The sequence below is a fragment of the Scyliorhinus torazame genome, chromosome 13 (genome assembly GCF_047496885.1).
Source record: "Scyliorhinus torazame isolate Kashiwa2021f chromosome 13, sScyTor2.1, whole genome shotgun sequence".
NCBI lineage: Eukaryota > Metazoa > Chordata > Chondrichthyes > Carcharhiniformes > Scyliorhinidae > Scyliorhinus > Scyliorhinus torazame.
In genome coordinates this window covers 192,054,661-192,077,311 of record NC_092719.1, presented here as the reverse complement: position 1 = coordinate 192,077,311, position 22,651 = coordinate 192,054,661, and the positions used below count along the sequence as shown (strand labels likewise).

Sequence of the window (22,651 nt, the reverse complement as noted above, 5' to 3'; positions counted from 1 at the left end):
AACTTCACAGACATGTCAGTCTGCAAGAATCTGAGAGAGAGAGAACATGCAGGAAGATAGAAACTAAGTATCTATTGTTCACCACATAGGATGGGGGTGGGAGCTCGCACTCGTATTGAAGAGACTACAAATTGAAAGTTTAAACAAAGCTGGAAGACTTAGAGAGGGAGGGATCTTCTTCTGAACCCTCACCATGGAAGTAGAAGTTATCTGGCTGAAAAAGGAGCTGAAAATAACTTTGGACTGGTTCGCGGAAGTATCTGCTTCAGGGACAGTGCAGTATAACTTTGGCGGGAAATTTTCAGTCATAAAAATTAAATGAGGAACCTTTAAACCATAAGAAAAAGGAGCTGAAGTAGGTGAGCCAGCCCATCAAGTCTGCTCCACAATTTAATGAGATCATGACTGATCTGATGTGATAATCATCAACTTCAATTTCCTGTCTTACCTACCCTTGATTCATTTACTGATTAAAAATTAAAAACCTTTTCTGCAGTTTAGAGTCTAATTTGCCTACTGAAATAGTGTTTAATCAATGTTGCTTTGAGTTTGTTACAATAAAAGTCTTAACATTTTGAAATTCTATCATGGTCCTTCCCACCATTCACTGAAAGTTTGGATTTATTTTTTAAATTATCGATCGTAACAAGAAGGAAATTCTGTTTGCTTGCAAGAACTTCACCACCATAGATCTGTGATATTTGTAAATATTTATTTTATTACGGCTCAGGTAAGCACTAAATTAATATTGTAACAGACATAGGCAGAGTTTTATGGCATGGGTTTATAGCATTGAAGCAAAGCATTTTTCCAGAGAATGATATCAAATTATCCTGGTCTGCATTCATGATTTTCCTTACTGACATTTCAGATGGTATAGTTACCTGTTGAATCTTTTGCATACACAATGATACATCGCACAGGGAATAATATAATTGATTGACATATTTTAAGCTGTTTACCACAAATTTGCAATCTTTGATTTTGCAAATGTGTTTTTCATTCATTTTGTTTTGTTCCCCAACTTTATTCCTCTAGATTTAATGTCACCGGTTTCTGCTTTTAAAAATAAATCTGCAATATGTTATAGCTTCAGTTTGCAATATAGATATTACATGAGTAATTGACATGATTGGAAATAATATGCGGCAATATTTTTCATAGTTCAGGATAGCTTTTGTTTGTGGATGTTAAACATTCATGGACAGTCTACTGGAAAGTAATTCTTTAATTCCAATTTTCCCAAATACTGTGTGTTTCTTAAATTGTTTACAATTCGGACCTCAAATGCTAAGTTTTCCCTTTAACTAAATGCTGAAATGTCACCGATCAGTTGCATTGGTGCGAGCTGCAGGATCAAAAAGAAAAGCTGCCATTTTTGAAATGAAGACTAGTGTAAGTGCATCCTGGGTGACTGACTGTTTGTTTCTTCCAGAGCTGACAAATGGGACTGACCTGATGAGTCTGAATGGAAAGACTCTGTACGTGACATCTGGGGTTGCACCAGCAGAAGCAGTTATGAAGACTGATACCATGCTCTGCCAATACGTTAATTTACAGCTGGTGAATGCCATGCCTCAAGGTATGCCTAGAGAGTGCAACACAATTGATTTATTTCAAATTGTTCTAAATATTTCACTTCAAATGTAATGAGAATTTACTCAGTACAGCATAGGGTTTTACAGCTGCAAGTTAAGTGTTAGTTTTGATGGATTAAACCTTTTGTAAATTTTGTGTTTATCTGTCTTATGTTGTAAAATTTATTTTCAGTTGTACTGTCTATACTCGAATGATGCTCGACTTTGTGTAAAAGTTAATCTTGGACTTTTCGCCAACAAATCCTAACTCTTTTCTACTTACCATCTGCTCACCACCAGTGCAGGCTAAGTCTCTCTCGCTCGCTGCTTCCCTGCCTGGCTCCCAGTTGCTGCTTCCTTGCCCAAGTTACCCACTCGCTGCTTCCTCTTCCAAATCTTTGCTTTTAAGTGCGGGCTCAGAATAGGGACGGTGAGAAGGAGATAGCAAGCAAAAGGAGGCGTAAGTGGGACATTCAGACAAGGAAGCGGGTGCGAGTAAGAGTTGGGCAGGGAGGCAGTGAAAGAGTGTGTTGGTGAATGGGAATATCACAGAGCAGGAGAAGCCGCACCAAAATGTCTTAGATTGCGTCACGCACACTCCAACAGCCCTGGCACGAAGTGACTTTCAAGCAAAAGTCCCAAAGCTAAATGCTTATATAGGTTAAAGTGCAATAACGCTGAGTAATTTGAACTCGTCAAAAATATTATTTGTGTACACGTCGACTAACCTACTTGTGCTTACAAATTTGATCTCAAAACCTCAACTTTTACACGGGTATATATGGGGCTAAATTCTCCGTTTGGGAGACTGTGTTCTCCTACCGGAACTGCGTTCCACCTGAGCGCAAATCAGGAAGCGATTCCCAATCCTTTGCCACGCAAATTCATGTATGGCAAAGATTGCACGAGAATCCTGCTATTGGCCTGCTATTTTGAGCCCACAGACCAATAGTGAGGTCCCACGGCTGGTTCGCCCCCAACCCCACAAGCGCAATTCAGCCCCCAACCCAGGGAACCTCTGGGCCCCACCACCCCAGTACAAGGGTGACCGAACCTGCCCCCCCCCCCCACAGAAACCCCTTAAATAAAGAGACATCCCCAGACAACTCCCTAAATATGGAGACCCCTCCACAACCCCCCCCCCCCCCCACCCCCCCCCCCTCCAAAAAAGACTGTCAGGAAGCCCCTCAGAGGCAGTAAAAAAAAAATACTGCTTTAACACTCAACTGCTGGATTAGACGGAGGAAGCAGCATCTGTCAACCCCTGAAAAGAGAAAACCAGTCAGTAAAACCCCTCAGATCTTTGATCTATAAGTCTTCATTTATTTCTCTTTGATATTGATTTTACTTGGCTGTGATTGACAGTTTCCACACACCCCAGCTGTCAGCATTGTTCCATTCATCTTCCTTCGCAATTGAGTAACTCTGCAGTAGTTTACCACAATGTTTACAAATATCAAGATTTGATTGACAGATCATGGACCACTTCAAACAAAATTAAGGGCTTTCCAATCACCTCCCTTCACAGTTGAGTGATTTTGAAGTGGGCAGCTAGAAACTGGCAGCATTTTAACTCTGTTTGAAATTCTCCAGTAGCTGTCAATCAAAGAAAAATGAATGGAACACTGCCCACAGTGGAGTGTGCCGAAGCTGTCAATCACAGCCTAGTAAGATCAATATCAAAGAGAAATGAATGAATGACTTGCAGATAAAAGACCCGAGGGGGTTTAAACCCAGCTGACTGGTTTTCTCTTTCCAGGAATTGATAGATGCTGCTTCCTCTGCCTGAACCAGCAGATGTACAGCCCAAGTGAGTGATAAAGCATTGATTTTTTTCACTGCCTCTGTCTGGTCTACTGTATAACTTCCAATCAGGGGGTCTCTCTTCTGGGGCAGCTTCCTGACAGGGGTCGGTCTTCTGGGGGGAGCTTCCTGACAGGGGTATCTCTTCTGGGGGGCTTCCTGACAGGGGCATCTCTTCTGGGGGGGCTTCCTGACTGGGGTCTCTTTATTTTAGGGGGTCTTGACTGGCTCTTTATTTAGGGGGTGTCCGGGGTCTTTATTTATGGAGTGTCTGGTGTGGGTAGGGTGGGCAGGTCTTGCATTGTGGGTGGGGGGAGGGTGGCACTCGTGGGACTTTGGGGGCAACTCCCTTAGAGAGTAACCCCATTGGCCCACCGTGAGGTCCACCGCGTCGGGGCCACGCTTATCAAGACCAGTAGTGATTCTTGCCCACGTGATTCCTGGTTCAGAGGACCAGAGAATCACGTGGGCCCAAACAATATGGTGCCCAGCCCGGTTGGCTGGCACGGGGCTGAAACAATTTTCTTCACAGGCTGGACCCTCTGCCTGATCGGTAACTCCGTTACTGGGGGTGGGAGGTAAGGAATTCAGGCCATGGTATGTCATTAATTGAGTGGAGGAACCAAAATGAATTTTCAGAAGATATTTTAAATTATTTCATTTCTTCGAATTTCTTTTGTAAGATTTTGTTGACTGCTCTTGGCTTTTTCCCTAATTCTTCATTGTTGATTTTCTCAGTTTTCCCTCGGTTTCTATTCATCTGTTCTCTATCTTGCCATTTATTATTTGACACTCTATCTGAAAATTCATGATTAGAAATAGAGTTGAAGTTCTATACAGAGATTTGTATATATACAGATGTGACAGATGAATTCCTGCCAGTTTGCATTTTATGTGTATTAAATATTTAACAATGATTCCCACCCAACATTCATGTCCTAGGCTTCAGCACCATCCTAGTCTTATATTTGCACATCTCTCATTCTATTCTGCATTCCCCAAGTACTTGGCTCTTTGCCTCATCTCATCTGTTGCTGAACCCTCATCTGTGTCTTTGTTACCTCAAGATTTGATTATTTCAGTAGTCTGCTGCATTCAATAGCTTTTCCATCTCCCATCCTCCATTAAAGTCAGATCATGTGAAGACAGGGGACTCGAACCAGAATAGCTAGGGAGCTGACTATGGCAGAGAAAACCGAGTGTCAGGGTTAAAGGTATTTTGTAGATTGGCAAATTGTGGAGAGTGGTGTTAAACAAGGATGGGGGCTGGGACCAGTGTGATTCACTATTTACATAAATGATTTGGACTTGAGAATCAGAAGTACAATTTCAAATTTGCAGATGGCACCAAATTGGGAAGTGTATTTAATATAGAGGAGGACTGTGAGAAACTGCAGGAAGACATTTATAAACTTGAAGAATAGGCAAACAAACTTCAGAATATATGAGTGCAAAGTACGTTTTTGTATAAAGAGAATAAGGAATCCACATACTTGTTGAAAATCAAGTGTCTATGTGTGATACAGAAACAGAAGGGTCACTAAAAGTAACAACATAGATTTAAAAGGTCATTGAACAAAGCACTGGAGCTTGTTTCTAGAGGGGTCGAACTGAAAAGCAGAGAAATTAAGTTAATTATATAGAACCTTGGAAAAATGTGGACAGTCTGTTCTCGACTGTAAAAGGGATACAGAGGGAACTGAAGAAGGTACAATAAAGATTTACTAGAATAATACCAGAACTGAGAAACTAGACCCATCAGGAAAGATTGAACAGGTTGGGCCTTTTCTCTGTGGGAAAGGGGAAACTGGGTGTGACCTGATGGAAAATTTTCTAGATTATGAAAGGATTTGGTGAAATAGGCATAGGGAAGATGTTTTAATTTGATGGTGAGACCAGAAGTCGCGGCCGTTATTTTGCATTTAATTCTTTCAACACCAAGAATTATTGCAAAGATGGAAAACTGTAATTGGTCGATGTTGCTAGGACAAATAATTTACACGGCTGCTATCATTGAGTGTACACATGAGGCGAAATTCTCCGGAAACGGCGCGATGTCCGCCGACTGGCGCCCAAAACGGCGCAAATCAGATGGGCATCGCGCCGCCCCAAAGGTGCGGAATCCTCCGCATCTTTGGGGGCCGAGCCCCAACCTTGAGGGGCTAGGTCGGCGCCGGACGAATTTCCGCCCCGCCAGCTGACGGAAAAGGCCTTTGGTGCCCTGCCAGCTGGCGCGGAAATGACATCTCCGGGCGGCCGGTGGAGACCGTGGCGGAGGCGGAAGGGAAAGAGTGCCCCCACGGCACAGACCCGCCCGCGGATCGGTGGGCCCCGATCGTGGGCCAGGCCACCGTGGGGGCACCCCCCGGGGCCAGATCGCCCCGCGCCCCCCCGCCCCCCCCAGGACCCCGGAGCCCGCCCGCGCCACCTTGTCCCGCCGGTAAGGTAGGTGGTTTAATTTACGCCGGCGGGACAGGCATTTTAGCGGCGGGACTTCGGCCCATTCGGGCCGGAGAATCGAGCGGGGGGGCCCGCCAACCGGCGCGCCACGATTCCACCCCCCCCCCCCCCCCCCCCCCCGGCCGAATATCCGGTGCCAGAGACTTCGGCAACCGGCGGGGGCGGGATTCACACCAGCCCCCGGCGATTCTCCGACCCAGCGGGGAGTCGGAGAATCTCGCCCCTGGTATCTGCCATGTGAAACATTATGCATTTTTTGGAAGCTGAAGTGCAGACTTTAGGAATAATCCATTGATGCTCAGTAAAGCTTAGCATGAGATTAATTTATTTATAGTTTTTAGGAAAAATAAGTAGGTTAAAAAGATAACTGAGTGCATTTGGAGGCAAACGTGTGAAACTGATGTGGTGGAGTCCCTAATTGAGTTCTGGATATAGGTGCAGTTTCTAATGAAGGGCTATTCTTTCACATCAAGGTGATTCACGAGGACCAGACGGGTTTTGTTAAGGGAAGGCAGCTGAATACCTTTGGCTATGGCTCTAAGGGAGTCCAGGAACTGGGGGGGCTGGTCTGGGGGGGGGGGCGCCGGGTTTCGTTGTATGCCGATACTGAATGTTACTGAATGTGGCGGACCCAGTGGGGAGGATGCCAGAGGTGATGAGGATCCTCAGGGTGTTTGGGGACTTTTCCGGGTATAAGCTCAACGTGGAGAAGAGTGAGCTCTTCGTGGTGCACCCAGGGGACCAGGGAAGGGGGATATACGAGCTTTTACTGAAGAGGGCAGAAAGGAGTTTTCGGTACCTGGGGATCCAGGTGGCCGGGAGCTGGGTGGCCCTACACAAGCACAACTTGACGAGGCTGGCGGAGCAGATGGAGGAGGAGTTTAAAAGGTGGGATATGCTGGCACTCTCCTTGGCGGGTAGGGTGCAGTGGTGAAGATGGCGGTGCTCCCAAGGTTCCTTTTTATATTCCAGTGCCTCCCCATCCTCATCCCTAAGGCCTTTTTTAAGCGGGTCAGTAGGAGCATCATGGGATTCGTGTGGGCGAAAAAGACTCCGAGGGTGAGAAGGGTGTTTCTGGAGCGGAGTAGGGACAGAGGAGGGTTAGCGTTACCTAATCTGTGTGAGTATTACTGGGCTGCCAATGTGGCGATGATACGCAAGTGGATAATGGAGGGGGAGGGGGCGGCGTGGAAGAGGCTGGAGATGGCGTCCTGTGTGGGGCACGAGTCTGGGAGCGCTGGTGACAGCACCGCTGCCGCTCCCGCCGACTAGGTACACCACGAGTCCGGTGGTGGCAGCAACTTTGAAAATTTGGGGGCAGTGGAGGCGCCACAGGGGTGAGGTAGAGGCTTCGGTTTAGGCCCCGGTCTGGGAGAACCATCGTTTAGTCCCGGGGAGAATGGATGGAGGGTTCCTGAGCTGGCACAGGGCAGGAATTAAAAGGATGGGGGACCTGTTTTTAGATGGGACGTTTGCGAGCCTTGGGGCGCTGGAGCAAAAATTCGGGCTTCCCCGCCCGGAAATGCGTTCAGGTACATGCAGGTAAGGGCGTTTGTAAGACGGCAGGTGAGGGAGTTCCCGCTGCTTCCAGCACTCAGGATCCAGGATAGGGTGCTCTCGGGGGTGTGGGTTGGAGAGGGCAGGGTCTCGGCGATCTACCAGGAGATGCAGGAGGAGGAGGAGACCTCGGTGGAGGAGCTAAAGGGTAAATGGGAGGAGGAGCTTGGGGAGGAGATAGATGAGGGTACGTGGGCAGACGCCCTGGGTAGGGTTAATTCTTCCTCCTCTTGCGCCAGGCTTAGCCTGATACAATTTAAGGTTCTTCACAGAGCGCATATGACAGGGGCGAGGCTGAGCAGGTTCTTTGGGGTGGAAGACAGGTGTGGGAGGTGCTCAGGGAGCCCAGCAAATCATACCCATACGTTCTGGGCGTGCCCGGCGCTGGAGGGGTATTGCGAGGACGGTGTCTAAGGTGGTGAACACCCAGGTTAAGCCGAGCTGGGGGTTAGCACTATTTGGGGTATCGGACGAGCCGGGAGTGCAGGAGGCGAAAGAGGCCGGTATTCTGGCCTTTGCGTCCCTGGTAGCCCGGCGGAAGATTCTGCTACAGTGGAAGGATGCGAGGCCCCCGAGCGTGGAAGCCTGGATCAGCGACATGGCAGGGTTTATTAAGTTGGAGAGGGTAAAATTTGCCTTGATATGGTCTGTGCAAGGGTTCTTCAGGCGGTGGCAACCGTTCCTGGACTTTCTAGTGGGGCGTTAGGAGGTGGTCAGCAGCAGCAGCAACCCAGAGGAGGGCGGGGGGGGTGTACTTTGTGTTTTCTACTGTGTTTATTATCGCTTAATGGAGGGTTTGTATATTGGGAGAATTTGTGATGTAGTTGTAAGATGTTTATTTATGTGTTCTTTGTTTTTCTTTTTTCTGTAAGGGGGGGTTTGTTGAAAATATGTAAAAATTTGAATTAAAATATTTCTTTTAAAAAAAAAAAAAATAATAATCTTTCACATCAATTTTTTGTGGGAGGAGGATAATTCATATCGCTATACTCAAATTCTGTAACTCAAATGATGTATAATTCAAAGATGGATTTTAAATACTACTTGATGTACCATAAATTTGTGTGATCTACTTTGTGTGTAAAACATTAAAACTTTGCTTTTGAACAAGGTACAACAAGTAGCCTTGATTTGAAAAAGCTTTGATTGTATGGAACTCTAAAATGTGAATCAGATTGTTGCCACTATACAATTTTTCTATTAGTGACAAAGTTCTCAACTGAGAACTTTTTTCTTGTTTTCTATTCTTGAGGCAACTTCTTTGACAAAACGTCTACAGTCATCAAAGGATATTGTCTCTTGGATTTGGAGAGTGCTGTTAGCTTTAGTTTAGAACTGGGTTGCAATCGAAATAGATCCTAGGGATGCTCACTGAGCCTCTGCAGATAACACTGATGTTTCAATGGACGTAATCTTGACTGAATTTATTAGCGGAAACTTCATAGTCAATTCCTTACCTTCCATCTGATCTGTGTGTCATATGGGAAACCTGAAGAAGAGAATAGAAAAATGAAAACTAATTTAAAAGCAAAAATTGTCCACATGGAATGCTGTAAAATGAGACATGCTGTAGAAAGCTAGGTTCTTCAGTTAGAAGTCTGCAATGCCAAATAGAAAGTTTTGAGTTTGTGGGGACATGGATCTACTCTGTTTCAGTTTACATTGTTTCTCTATTATACATGCCTAAATATTGGCAATGTCAGACTCTCGGGTTCTGAAGAATAGTCATGGTGGACCTACCTCTGTTTCTCTCTCCACAGATGCTACCAGACCTGCTGAGTTTTTCCAGCACTTTGTTTTTATTTCAAGACTTTTTCTTAGAATTGGAATATTTAAATAGCAGCTCTGGGCTGATATTATCTGTTAAGTTTTCTTTTGTGCTTTTGGTGCAAGTACTTGTGAACACCCCAAATGATTTAATAGAATAGTTACACCACAGAAGAAGGCCATTCGACCTATCACTATTCCTTGTTGCCCTGCAATTAAAAAAAAAATTTGGGGTGCATATTGGATTGGATTTGTTTATTGTCATGTGTACCAAGGTACAGTGAAAAGTATTTTTCTGCGAGCAGCTCAAACAGATCATTTAGTACATGAAAATAAAATAAAAGGAAAAGAAAATACATAAAAGGGCAACACCAGGTCCATAATGCAAATACTGGCATCGGGTGAAGTATACAGGGGTGTAGTATTAATAGGTCAGTCCATAAGAGAGTCGTTTAGGAGTCTGGTAACAAGGGCAATAAGCTGTTTTCGAATTTGTTTGTGCGTGTTCGCAGACTTTTATATCTCCTTCCCGAAGAAGAAGTTGGAAGAGTGAGTAAGCCGGGTGGGAGGGGTCTTTGATTATGCTGCCCGCTTTCCCCAGGCAGCAGGAGGTGTGGATAGAGTCAATGGATGGGAGGCAGGTTCGTGTGATGGACTGGGCTGCGTCTAATTTCCTTCTACCGACTGCAATTGAATCTGCCTCTGCCAGTCTCCTTGGTAGAGCATTCCAGGTTCTGGCCACCCACTGCAGGTTTTTCCTCATGTCGCTATGGGTTCTTTTCTCTTTTCCTGCTCTTGTCAGGACCCTCATGATTTTGAACACCTTTATCAAATCACCTCACTACATTTTCTTGAAAGGAAAACAACCCCAGTTTCTCCAATATATCCACATAACGTAAGTCCCGCATCCTCAGAACCATTCTTGTAAATCCTTTCTGCAATTTGTTCCTGTAGGTTTACTCTTCCAAAGGATTTGTCATTTGAAGTTTTACTTAAATATTGCAGCAAATGATTCTTTATGATATTTTTCATCACGTTTAAAATGATTGATTGTGTGACACAAACATTAATGTGCATTATATTAATTGAAGTTAAAATTTGCCGTTGCACACAAAATTAATTGGATGTGAACCCATGGAATGGAATGTAAAATGTACTTTATTAAATTACTGTATTTGTAAACTCAGTGGTCTGTCACTCAGAAGTTGGATTTTTTTTTTTTGCAGCATTCAGAATTTACATATTTTATTTAAATGGAGCAGCAGTAAATAAGTACAATTGGTATCAATGGTCAGTTATCTTTCTGTCATAACTGTACTAAAGTAAAGTGCTGCTTTTATTTTTTTTAATGCTCTATATTTCATCTGATGGCGATTGATTAAGTCAGAGTTATAAGTCTGCACTATTCAGTGCATATGTTTACAATATAAATACTCATTTGGTAACTTTTTAACAAAAAGATGGTTTATAATTTTCCCCCTGAACTTGATTTTGAGGGTGTATTGCCACTGCTGGAAAGAATCTTTGGTGTTCCCCATTTTCACTAGTTTGCAAGTAACTATGATTTCCATTCTCTAGCGCTTCTAATTACAAATCAGGACACACTCAATCGATCCAATGTGTTTCCATATCTCCAATTTATTTGCCTTACTGAATTTGCTGTCTTGTAGTAGGTTCAAGAATTCTGTCTATCATCTTGCACTACACCCTGAAGGCTATTCTTGATTTGTGACTCTCTCATGAATTTTTAGATACAGTCCAATCCTATATTGACCCAACATCACGTACAACATTTTTCTTCATGGGCGACTAGCTAACCAAACAAGTGTGCCACCCTTGCCTGATTGGGTCTAAGGCCAATTCTCGTTGATCTTCTGACATCCTAGATAAGATTAGCATCCGTTAGGTTTCTCATCAAAAATTACATTTGAGTATTTTTTAAAAACGAGTTCAATTTTTAGTACTCAATTTGTAGTAAAATCCTGTGCTCCATCTTTTACAAGCCATGTGGATATCTGATAAATCCACAAATGAAGAATCAGTCTAATTTCATAAAGTTTCGTTTTGTAGCAGATTTTGTTTTATTAATTGCACAACAAATTTTGGGGAAAAATGCTCAATGGTGCACTATAGAATACATGATTTCACCATTGTGATAAAGAAATGTAACTTTGGGCAGGATTTTTCACCCCCACACCGGTCCCGGGAAGTCAACGGGATTTTGCATTATTTGCTGGCCACGCTGCTGGGGAAGAGTCAGAAAATTCAGCCCTTTGTAACTTTTGCCACTTGCGAGTTCTGTTGCTTTCCATTCTCTTGTTAGATATATAGGAATAATTGATAGCTGGTAATAAGGGTTTCCCAAACTTTTCAAGCCACAGAACCCCTAATGACCGCCCAAGTGTATTGGGGAATGCCAATCATTCTCATAATGTTGACACCCTTTTTTGCTGTGAAATATGTGCAAACACAAATCAAACTTAAACCAATATTTTCCAGCTCTCTATGCATATATTAGGAATTGGGAAGAAACACACAGTAACAAATACATTTTCCAGGTACATGTCCCCTTAATTTTAACCCCTGGCCACACCACCATCCCACGTCCCTTAGCATTAAACTGGGCCAAGCCATCATCCCGGGGCCCCCAACATTAACCCCTGGAAGTCTCTGCCAAGCTTTCCATTATCCTGTGTACTGCTATAATTTAAATGTTTTGAATGAAAATACCATTTCCAACGCTGTCATTAGATCATAAGAAATAGGAACAGGAGTAGGCCATTCAGCCCATCTTGCCTGCTCCGCCATTCAATAAGAGCATGGCTAATCTCACAGCGACCTTAACTCAGTTTTCCTGCCTGTCGCCCATAACTCTCAAATCCCTTGTCGATCAAAAATGTTTCCAACTCAACTTTAAATCTATTCAGTAACCCAGCCCCACTGCTGTCTGGGGTAAGGAATTCTTGCGAGAAGACATTCTTCCTCATCTCCGTCTTTTGAAATGTGTCCACTAGTTTGAGATTTCCCCACGAGGGGAAACATCTTATCAGCATCTATCCTGCCAAGACCCCACAGAATTTTATATGTTTCAATAAAATCAGCTCTATTCTTCTAAACTCCAATGATTATTGGCCCAACCGTCTCAACCTTTCCTCATAATCCTACCCTTTCATCCCAGAAATCAGCCTAGTGCATCTTCTCTTGAACTGCTTCAGATGCAGGTATATCCCTCCATAAGTAAGAAGGCCCAAATTATAGGCAGCTCACCAGATGCGATCTCACCAATGCCCTGTACAATTGCATCAAGACTTCCCTACTTGTATACTCTATTCCCCCTTGCAAAATAGGCCATGGCATGCTACATTACTGTTCTTTGTCCATGGTTTACAATCTTCATTTCAAAAGGAATGAAGTTGAAAGGAGAGTGTTGCAGATTTTGACAGTTAAATCAAGTACTGTTTTTCTGAGGTAAATATGATGTAGGTTTTCCCAGTTTTCTCTGAGTGGAACTATACACTGACTACAGTGTGCGGTTTCCATAACTGTGGCTCTAGTTTTCCAAACATTGCTTGCTGTAATGCCCTTAAGTACAGTTATAATGAAGCACAGACCACTTAACTGTGAAAGCTTTATCAGAGGATGTTTTGGTAATTGCCATTAAGAAGGAATAGTAGGAAAATGTTACATTCCAAGAAATTCACCATTAATTTAAATATACCATATTTTACAATTTATTAATCATTAAGATTAAAAACAAAAGAACAAATTCTGTTCAAGATAAAATGTTACGTTTACAGTACACTGCCCTGACTTAAATTGGGAAATGTGTGTGGGAAATCATGGGGATGTCATAATCGATCATCAATATGATCAAGTAATTCCTTGTTTTTAAAACAATTCCATTTAATTTCTTTTCAAGCGTTAAGGCATTATAAAGCACAAGGAGTAATTCTGCTCAAGACTGAACTTGAAGCAAATTAAGACTCGTGTATTATATGCGTTATAAATTTATTCTTTAGTTTGAATCAGATCCAAAAAACTAATTTCTTTGTATGAGTGGACCCAAGTCTCTGAACATCAACATTTAGAAGTTTCACGCCTTTAAAAAATATTCTGTTGTTCTGTTCTTACTGCCACCTTTTCCGCACATTGTATTCCATCTGGCACCTCATTGCCCACTCATTTAACCTGTTTCTATATCTTTGCAGCCTCTTTGTGTCATCTTTGCAGCCTACGTTCCACCGACCTTTATATTGTTAGTAAACTTAGATACATTACTCTCTGCCTCTCCATCCAAGTCATTAATATAGATTGTAAATAGCTGAGGCCCCAGCACTGACCCTTGCAGCATTCTGCTAATCATAGCCTGCCAACTTCTTTGCAAGCTAATTACTTTGCATTTTAACCTTTTATATGGCACTTTGTTGAATGCCATTTGGAAATCCAAATATGCTACATCTATTTAATCCCCTTTATCTGCCCTATCGTTGAAACAACCCTTAACAAATTTGTTAACCACAACTTTGCTTTTGCAAAACCATGTTAACGTAGTCTAATCATACTATGATTTTCAAAGTACATTGTTAATATATAGGATCAGAATTTCTATTTCTCTTTATGAGAAAACCAAATTCCTTTGTGCTCCAACCTGCATACCAGTCCAAGACTAGTAGGGGCTGGTTTAGCTCACTGGGCTAAATCGCTGGCTTTTAAAGCAGACCAAGGCAGGCCAGCAGCACGGTTCAATTCCCGTACCAGCCGGAATGTGGCGACTAGGGGCTTTTCACAGTAACTTCATTGAAGCCTACTCGTGACAAGCGATTTTCATTCATTTCATTTTCATGATGGAGGGTTGGATTGCCTGACCTAAAAATCCAAATCCGGGAGTGACAGCATAAATGCAGTCTTAATGATCTGTGTGTTGGCTTTATGATTGTTTCTTGCCAGTGTGTCTAAGAGACATATGAATGATCATTTAGGAACAACAAAATGAGTCAGGGACTGAAATTGCTAATTTTCATCAGCACTTTGCTTACATGCTCTGTTATCCTATTACAGAATGCCTCAAAGGAACAGTTGGAGCTCTTTTGCTGGAAAACCCAGTTGGCCAGAATGGGCTGACTTACCCGGACCTCCTTCACGAGACAGCCAAAATATTTGGCCTCAGAAGCAAGAAACTAAAATTGTGCCTAAATGATACCAAAGCAAAAGGTACGTCTTTTTGATGATGTAAGCACTGACTCGGAGAGGTGGGGAGCAACTGCATTTTGAGAGTACAGTACACCAGGAGTATAGTGATCTGTAGGTTGGAACAGTTGGCTTTAGCATAAATAGAACTTCAACTGGGTTTCAAAAAGGAGATAGATATATTTCTGATTTTAAAAAATGGTAAAAGAGATATGGGGAACAGGTAGGGAGATGGATTTGAGATCGGGAAGAGATCAGTCATGACCTGGTTGAATGGTGGAGCAGGCTCGAAGGGCTGAATTGCCTAATTCCGCTCCTAATTCATATGTTCCTAACTGTAATATCCACAGATAAAGTTTTCCTTTCTAATCTACACCCAGTATTAGTTGCACATATACCTTTGTCTCCCTCCCCAACCAGGGCCATTTGTATTTTTGTGAAGCTTTGAGTACAGGAAGACTTAATTTGAGTACATTAAGTCTGTTGATATATCCTAGTTCATGTGCACAACACATCCTTGCCTCTGCCAGTTGCTTACTGCGGTAAGCTGTTTTCAGCCACTATCAGTGGAAACGTCACTTTTTGAAAATAAGTATGGTGGCGGGCAGCTCCAACGGCACCTTTCCTGCTGGCCAGAATGACGGGGCAACCATGCCAGATTCTGTGCTTGGAACCTCATTAATTATGCACAAGCGAGTTACCCTCCAAGTTAGAGGGAAAAGGTGCACAGCCTCAAGGAAAAGTATTTTCTTTGAATCAATACCTTCCCCACGAGCCCGTCACCTGTGAGGTGCCCATTCCCTTCTTGGATCTCGACCCACCGTCTTTGTGCACACCCTTCCAGTAAATGATGTGATATCCCTTTGACCCCCTTGTTCATGAACTTTTCATGCAGCCTTGTCAGGGTCAGGCATCCCTCCCCTCGGTCTTCCCCTCTGCCTTTTATTGGTCATCCACATTTTTGTCTCTCTGCCAGCCGTCGTGAGCCCCTGCCACCACCTCCCGACCTTCAGATCATTATTGTGGTGGCTGCATGAGTCCGTAACACTGACCTGTCCAGATAGATACTGGTATCTGGCACCCAGGGGGGAAGGAGATCCATGTTCTTCCCAGCCCACATGGTAGCATGGGACGGTCCATACGTCTAACAGCACTTGCTGTCCATGAAGACCAGCTCAGCATGGAGATGGGCAGGAACTGATCTTCCCCAGTTGAATGGTGAACACCACATCACGAGCAGCACAGCCACACGGCAGTTTTGCACGAACTGAGGACCGCCTTGTGCTCGCCACTCTTTAGCAATTGGATTTTAGACTAGTGTAACTTCACGCTGGCATGGAGCAAGATTTTAAGGCCTGATGGGATGCCAGCAGGCAGCTGTTTTAATGAGCATTCACAAGATGAAAATGGCGTTCACGCTACCAGCCAGTGGGAAGACCGACCTGCCGTTAACCTGCTATTGGGAGAATTGTGTCATGATTTAATGCCGGTGGGTTTCCAGCTTGTTGGCTCCTGCTAGATTCTCCGCTCCCACTCGCCATGGGTGGGCTGGGAGAATTGTGCTCTATGATTCACGATTAGGGTTATCTGCATACTGGGTTTGTGGTGCCTTCGTTTATATATCAACCGTGCAGCATTTGAGCCCAATGTTGTGCTGAGATGTTCTACTAACAAGAAAAGCAACATTTGTCACTTGAGCATGTGTATCTCAGCACCAGTGTTCCATACAAATATTGCCTATGATTAATGAAGGTGATTTTAAAACTTGTTTTAATTTGGTTACTAGTCCTTTAGTGAATTACCAATGTCAACCATGAAATCAGGAGAAGGAAACAAGCAGAGGCAAGCCAGTTTTCCACAATTGGAGAGAGGGAAGCTGCTAAATAGGTCTGGGAAGCATTTTGCTGCATAATTCTGATGTGCTGCAGAATAGTTCGATGTTGGTGTGCATGACTGCAATGATCTTAACTGTGGTGGTTCTAGGAGGTGTAACAGTCACCTTGACCTGGGACACGGAAGGAGACAGATGGAATTATATGGAAAAAGGGCAACTTGGGAAGTTTATATCCATATTATAATGCCAGCTAGAGCAATATTGGTGCTGTATCTTGTCCTACAATTGTATTGATGATAACCTCTGAGAACTTGACAGCCAGGTTTTTCTAACTGTGTGGCAATAGAAAAATGTTCTTCCACAATTATTTAGAAACCAGAATCTGTTCATTTCTCCTTTGGTTCAGTTCTTAAATGCTTTGAAGAAGACTAATTTTTATTAATTACGTAAAGTGGGTGGCACAGTAGCATAGTGGTTAGCACTGTTGCTTCACAGTGCCAGGGATTCCTGGCTTGGGTCACTGTCTATGCAGAGTCTGCACGTTCTCCCCGTGTCTGCGTGGTTTCCTCCAGGTGCTATGGTTTCCTCCCACAAGTCCTGATAGTTGTGTTGTTCGGTGAATTGGATATTCTGACCTTTCCTTCAGTGTACCTGAACAGGTGCCAGAGTATGTCGACTAGGATATTTTCACAGTAACTTCATTGCAGTGTTACTGTAAATCTACTTGTGACACTAATAAAGATTATTAGATTATTATTATTAAGGTTGTGCTTCCTCATAAGCAAAAAAAAGTCTCTGCTCCCATTCTGTGTTTTTACACTTGCTGTAATATTTGTTTGCAACTACTGTCCATGCGTTTTTAACTAAAAGAATATTAGATTTAAGTCAGCCTATTTATATAAGCCAAAGTACAGAAACTTGTGGCATCTGCACTTTGTCCAAATACTGCTCAACTTAGTTGCGATAGGGCAGCACGGTGCCACAGTGGTTAGCGCTGCTGCCTCACGGCGCCGAGGTCCCAGGTTCGTACCCGGCTCTGGGTCACTGTGCGTGTGGAGTTTGCACATTCTCCCCGCGCCTGCGTGGGTTTCGCCCCCACAACCCAAAGATGAGCTGGGTAGGTGGATTGGCCACGCTAAATTGCCCCTTAATTGGAAAAAAAGAATTGGGTACTCTAAATTTATTTTTTTTTAAACTTAGTTGCAATCATTTTTCGAAGTCATTTAAAAATGTATTTTCTTAAATAATTCTGTGTCCACAATAATTAATATTTTCTGATGCTGTGGCACAATGCAGAATTTTTAATTTTTTGATGTGGAATTCAGTTTTAAAACCTCAGCAGTGGTTTACAACAGACATTTAACTAATCCTTTGGTTCCTATGTGGAGTATGGGTGAAAATAATGTGATGCAAACTTTTATATATGTTTAAAATGTAAGCCAAGTGATCATATTTAGTTGTACACTGATGATTAGAGATGTTTCTGGACTACAATTTCCCATTTGGTGTGAAGAAGTAATACTTCCAAAAACTGCAATTTTGCTGGTGTGGATCACTGGCCAAATTATGTTAATACTTCCAGCGATTAAAATAATAGAATGGAATGCTGGTGAACAAAAAAGCCCAAAACATACTCATGTACAACATATGCTGAAACATTATTTAGAAGCCTGTAGAGAAGAAAGAATCTGGAGTGCCATCACTCTTAATGTTTCCTAAATAATGGAGACCTGTGTTAAATTATTGCATGTCATTCTTTAAATGAGTTCAATGTAAGTTGTAATTATTTTGATATGTTGTTATAATGCAATAATATAATTTAAACAAGATGTCATATCAACTGAAATATTTACTGATTCACATCTATTATATAATTTCAAGTGCTACAAGAAGCCCATTTCTGTTTGTGGTACAATGCCTTGTTAGTTACTGTGCTGGCAGTGATGTTGTTCTGATTTGCACTCTGGGAATAACTTTTGGTCCACTGATGTTTGTAGAAAGGTGTAAACTCTGCAATGTTTTCTGTGCTAACGTGGACAGTTAAGAGGTGATATAACTGCAGAATGGAAATTTATTTTCTCCTGTGTACCAGCAATTCCATGAAAGTGTTCATTTCAGCTTACAACTCCATAACTACCTTGGTTAAGCTTCCACAGTCTTTAGATTAGCATCTTCTTATTATGGCTGTTCAACATTTTAACTTCCCTCACTCTGCAAGCATGATGTTTTTTTGTGCATAATCTCAGTTAATAAATCTGTTAATACTTTAGGGTTTAGCACTGGCAGTATCCCAAATTTGAAGTACCACCATCAGAAAGTGGAGAAATAAAGTCCGTTCTTATTTCCGACAGTGCCTCGGTGATGTCAAAAAAATTAAATGCACAGATTATCTTGAATGATATTTCTTCATGCTTTATTTAAATTTCTATGAATATCAGAGTGCTACAAACACACGACTGTAGCTTTAAAGTGAAAAGATTTGAATTTTATTTCTGGTACAATTCCATTTGGGCAGCTTGTACTCAATCTGAATTAATCTTTGACCTGTGTTGTGCAGATAAATTTTCAACTGCAGTGTAGGTAGGCCAGTAAAATGGGCTGCTGTATCTGTGTAGCCTTTTTTTAAACTTTAAAATGGGTCATAGTCTATTGTAGGATACTCTTGAGGATCGACACAATTTAGAGAAGAAATAGAAATTGGTACAAAAAGATATTATTTATTGGATTCATAGAACCATAGAATTTACACTGCCGAAGGAGGCCATTCGGCCCATTGAGTCTGCACTGGCTCTTTGAAAGAGCACCCTACTCAAGCCCACACCTCCACCCTATCCCCATAACCCAGTAACCTCACCCAACACTAATGGCAATTTTGGACACTTAAGGGCAATTTAGCATGGCCCTTACCTAACCTGCACATCTTTGGACTGTGGGAGGAAACCCACACACACACGGCGAGAACATGCAGACTCCGCACAGACAGTGACCCAAGCCGGGAATCGAACCTGGGACCCTGGAGATGTGAAGCAATTGTGCTAACCACTGTGCCACCATGCCGCCCATTTTAATATAAATTGAACAGTGAAGACACAATAGAGTGAGAATGAGCAGCGGCAATATTCAACAGGGTAGTGATGTATCATATCGTCTTTTTAGTGAAGCCTTATTTCAAAGTTACTTTGCAAAATAGGGAGTGAATGAAAAATGACATGCCGTATGCTTCACTCCCTTTTAAAATACAATAATGCCCAAATTTTGATAAGCCAAACATATGCAAATTTAATTCCTGGCTTAGCTCTTCTGAAAAAAAAATTGAAGAACTACAAATGATAGGACACATTTTTTTTCAAAGTCTTGGAACCTAAAACTTTTTGGAGATTGAAGTTAGCACGGCTATTAATATGCCAACCAATGTAAAGCTTCCAATCTGCATATATTCTTATCAATGTTTTTTCATATTTTGAAGCGTCCTCTTATCCAGATTTCTGGTTACAATTATCAGATCAAAATTTATTTTAAAAATGACTTGCAAGGATTGCAATAATACTTGAATTGATATTGAATGTTTATAATTGGGGGGGGGGGGGGGGGAGGAGGAAAGAGGGTGGTAACTCTTTACTTGCAACGGGAGACAGTTGTGTAGTTCCAATTTTCTTGTGCCTATGCTCCTCCGTGGCAAATAATATAAGCACATTAACAAGGAAACTACAAACGTGCTTTGTTATTTATGTAAATCAAACCACATATTTCACTGCAGTCCGCTGGATGGAATTAATTTACCAGACATTACCATGAAATTTGGGTGTTTGGACTTTGAAATAATGTTACCCTGTTTCAGATTTTACAGGCATTCCATTTTGGATTGGGCAATGCAATTAACCTAATATTTGGGAAGGTTCTTTGGAACTTATTCTCAGGCTTTGAGCTTTATTTACATTCTCTCTAATTTTAGTTCAGCTGTCGAATTATTTCTATAATCATCAATTGTAAGCTATTCTTGTGATTTAAAAGAAAACATGGATAAGTGTGACTTACAGCATGGAATTTTTACCTTCGAGAGTGTTTCTAATAATGTCTATATTTTTTCAGAAATTACAACTGACTCACCAATGAAAATGTTGAACATGAAGACCATTTACATTCATGTTTTGCCGCCAACAGCTGAATCCTAAGATCCGGACAGATATTTTCCATTTTATGAATGCTGCATTATGACCATGTTCCTGGATTTGATTTCAAAAATGTTTTAATGTTTGATACACTTGTCGTATCACAACCTACTGAAGAAGTTTGAATGCTATTTCATAAAATTACATTTTGGTTGATGTCTTGCGTAGATTGCATTAATTTTCCTTCTAAGCTTGGGTCAAGGTAATTACGGTTGGATATAAAAGACGGTGGTGTGCGGTGTACAGGTGGGTGGGCAGAGGTGCTAAGAGTAGACTCATTTGTTAATTCTTCTGAGATTCTGATCTCCTCCATGCTGTTATACTGAAGTGCTGGGCAGAGATCACACACTTCCCCATAGAGGGAGGGAAATTCATTTCTGGGCTGTTGATTAATATTCTTTCTCACTATCAGAAATAACATTGGTAGAGATCTGGAAGGTACCCTCTTTTGCAGGTGCTTCCATGAGTCACAAAGAATGAAATGGAGAGTATGACACAATCACTAACATAACAATATACAGTGAGATAGATAAAACGTACATCTAGAACAGGAAGGAGCAAACTCTGAAGAAGCAAAGTTCAGACAATCTTATTCATCTTTTCTACAATCCCCACTGTCTCTGCTGGTAATGCCACAAAATTAAGGGGGAACAGAAAATACATTTATTCATAAGAATTTACAATAGCAACTTACATTTCTATGGCATCTGAAACAGAAAATTGCTTCAGATACTTCATATTTAAACAGCAATTCTTTTGTTTGGGTTTTTCTCCCACAACACAGTCTGGTAATGGTATTATTTTTGCCTTTCTTCCTGGCAGAGCTAACAGTTCAACTGAGATAGCAGTTTTTTTTTTTAAGTGGTGCCACTGGATAATTTTGTGACACCTTTTAAAGAAAAGATTAGCCTATCGATTGTTCACAGTATTTTTATGGCCCAAAAATAACATGGTTCATCTATTGAAGAATACTTCTTGGCTACAACAGTTGCATGCAGATCAATGTGTAACTTTACAAATGGAATATTAAGCAGGCCTCCACAGCATTGTCAGTTTGAAAATGCAATTAACCTTAAACATGGTGTGAACAGCAAATGTGTTGGACAGTTATCCAATATAATTGTCGAATAAGTCGCTTTGATATACATTTGCACTGTGCCCCTTTTGCATTATTTGGTCAGACTCTCTATTTAGATTTGTATTGTATTAACTCCACTCTGCATCCTTTATCCCATGAATTTTGAGATCATACCTGTGGTAACTTTTCACCCTGACGCTTTCAAAATGGTATTGTAGGAATGAAGCTGTGGCTTGTAATTGCACTTCAGCTATTTCCGAAGAGCATTTGGAGAAAGCGTCTTGTCTTTAATCATGAAACTATGCAATGCATTGCCTCACAAATGGACAAAAAAGGTTGGGATAACTTTCAGCTGCTGAACTACATTTTGGAAGGCTTTGTTTGTTTCGTTATAATGTTATACATGTGCCTAAGAATTGTATTTTTAAAAACTGTTCAACCTTCCTGTTGCTTCTGTAATAATAATGGTGTTACTCTTCACAACCCATTGGGAATGCTAGTGAATTTGGATTCACATTAGGTTCTATTATTCAGATTGAGGTTGTTGGTTCCTCAATACATGATAAATTAACTTTAAATAAAGTGATGTTGCAAAAACCGTAATGGTGTACTTTATTTTTAATATGGGCTCTTTATCAAGACTTTTTGTAACCAGAAGCTAAATTGCTTTGTGGACGTTGTTGGGTGTGGGCAAAATCTATTTATAAACAACATGATGCAGCTTTTTTAAAAAGTGTACCAAGAAAGAGGACTTTTCCAGAATCATGATAAACTGGGAGGTTTACAGGATACTGGACAAAATGAAAATAAATAGGAGGTACTAGGCAGGGTGGTAACGCTTAAAATTGACAAATCACCGGATCTGGATGGGATAAATCCTAGATTGTTGAGGGAAGTGAAGCAGAAAATGCAACGGTGCTGGCCACAATCACTAAAAGCATCTTAGAAACAGGGCTGATGCCAAAAAGCTAGGATTGCAAATTTTACACCCTTGTTCAAAAGAAGAAAGAACTGAAAACATGCAATTAATTACAAGTCAGCCATTTTAATGTTAACGGTGGGGAAGTATCTAGAAAAAAAAACAGAAAAAAATTAACAGCCGCTTAGTAGATAAGCATGGACTAATAAAGGAGAACCAGTGGGGTTTGTTAAGGATAAAGCAGATTTGACTGCCTAGACTGAGTTTTTGATGAGGCAACACAAAGAGTCGGTGAAAGCA

At 41.7% G+C, this 22,651-nt stretch overlaps 1 protein-coding gene across 2 annotated transcripts in view; it reads left to right on the top strand.

Annotated features, from left to right (window-relative positions):
• The window catches only part of iars1 (isoleucyl-tRNA synthetase 1), a 330,949-nt gene extending 308,919 nt beyond the window's left edge, over positions 1–22,030 (top strand). For both annotated transcript variants that reach the window (XM_072472632.1, XM_072472633.1), the window contains exons 32-34: positions 1,436–1,582; positions 14,223–14,375; positions 20,275–22,030. In XM_072472632.1, the coding sequence (XP_072328733.1) occupies positions 1,436–1,582; positions 14,223–14,375; positions 20,275–20,357 (383 nt within the window). In that variant the 3' untranslated portion in view covers positions 20,358–22,030. The remainder of the gene's footprint in view (positions 1–1,435; positions 1,583–14,222; positions 14,376–20,274) is intronic.
• The last annotated feature ends 621 nt before the right edge of the window (positions 22,031–22,651 follow it).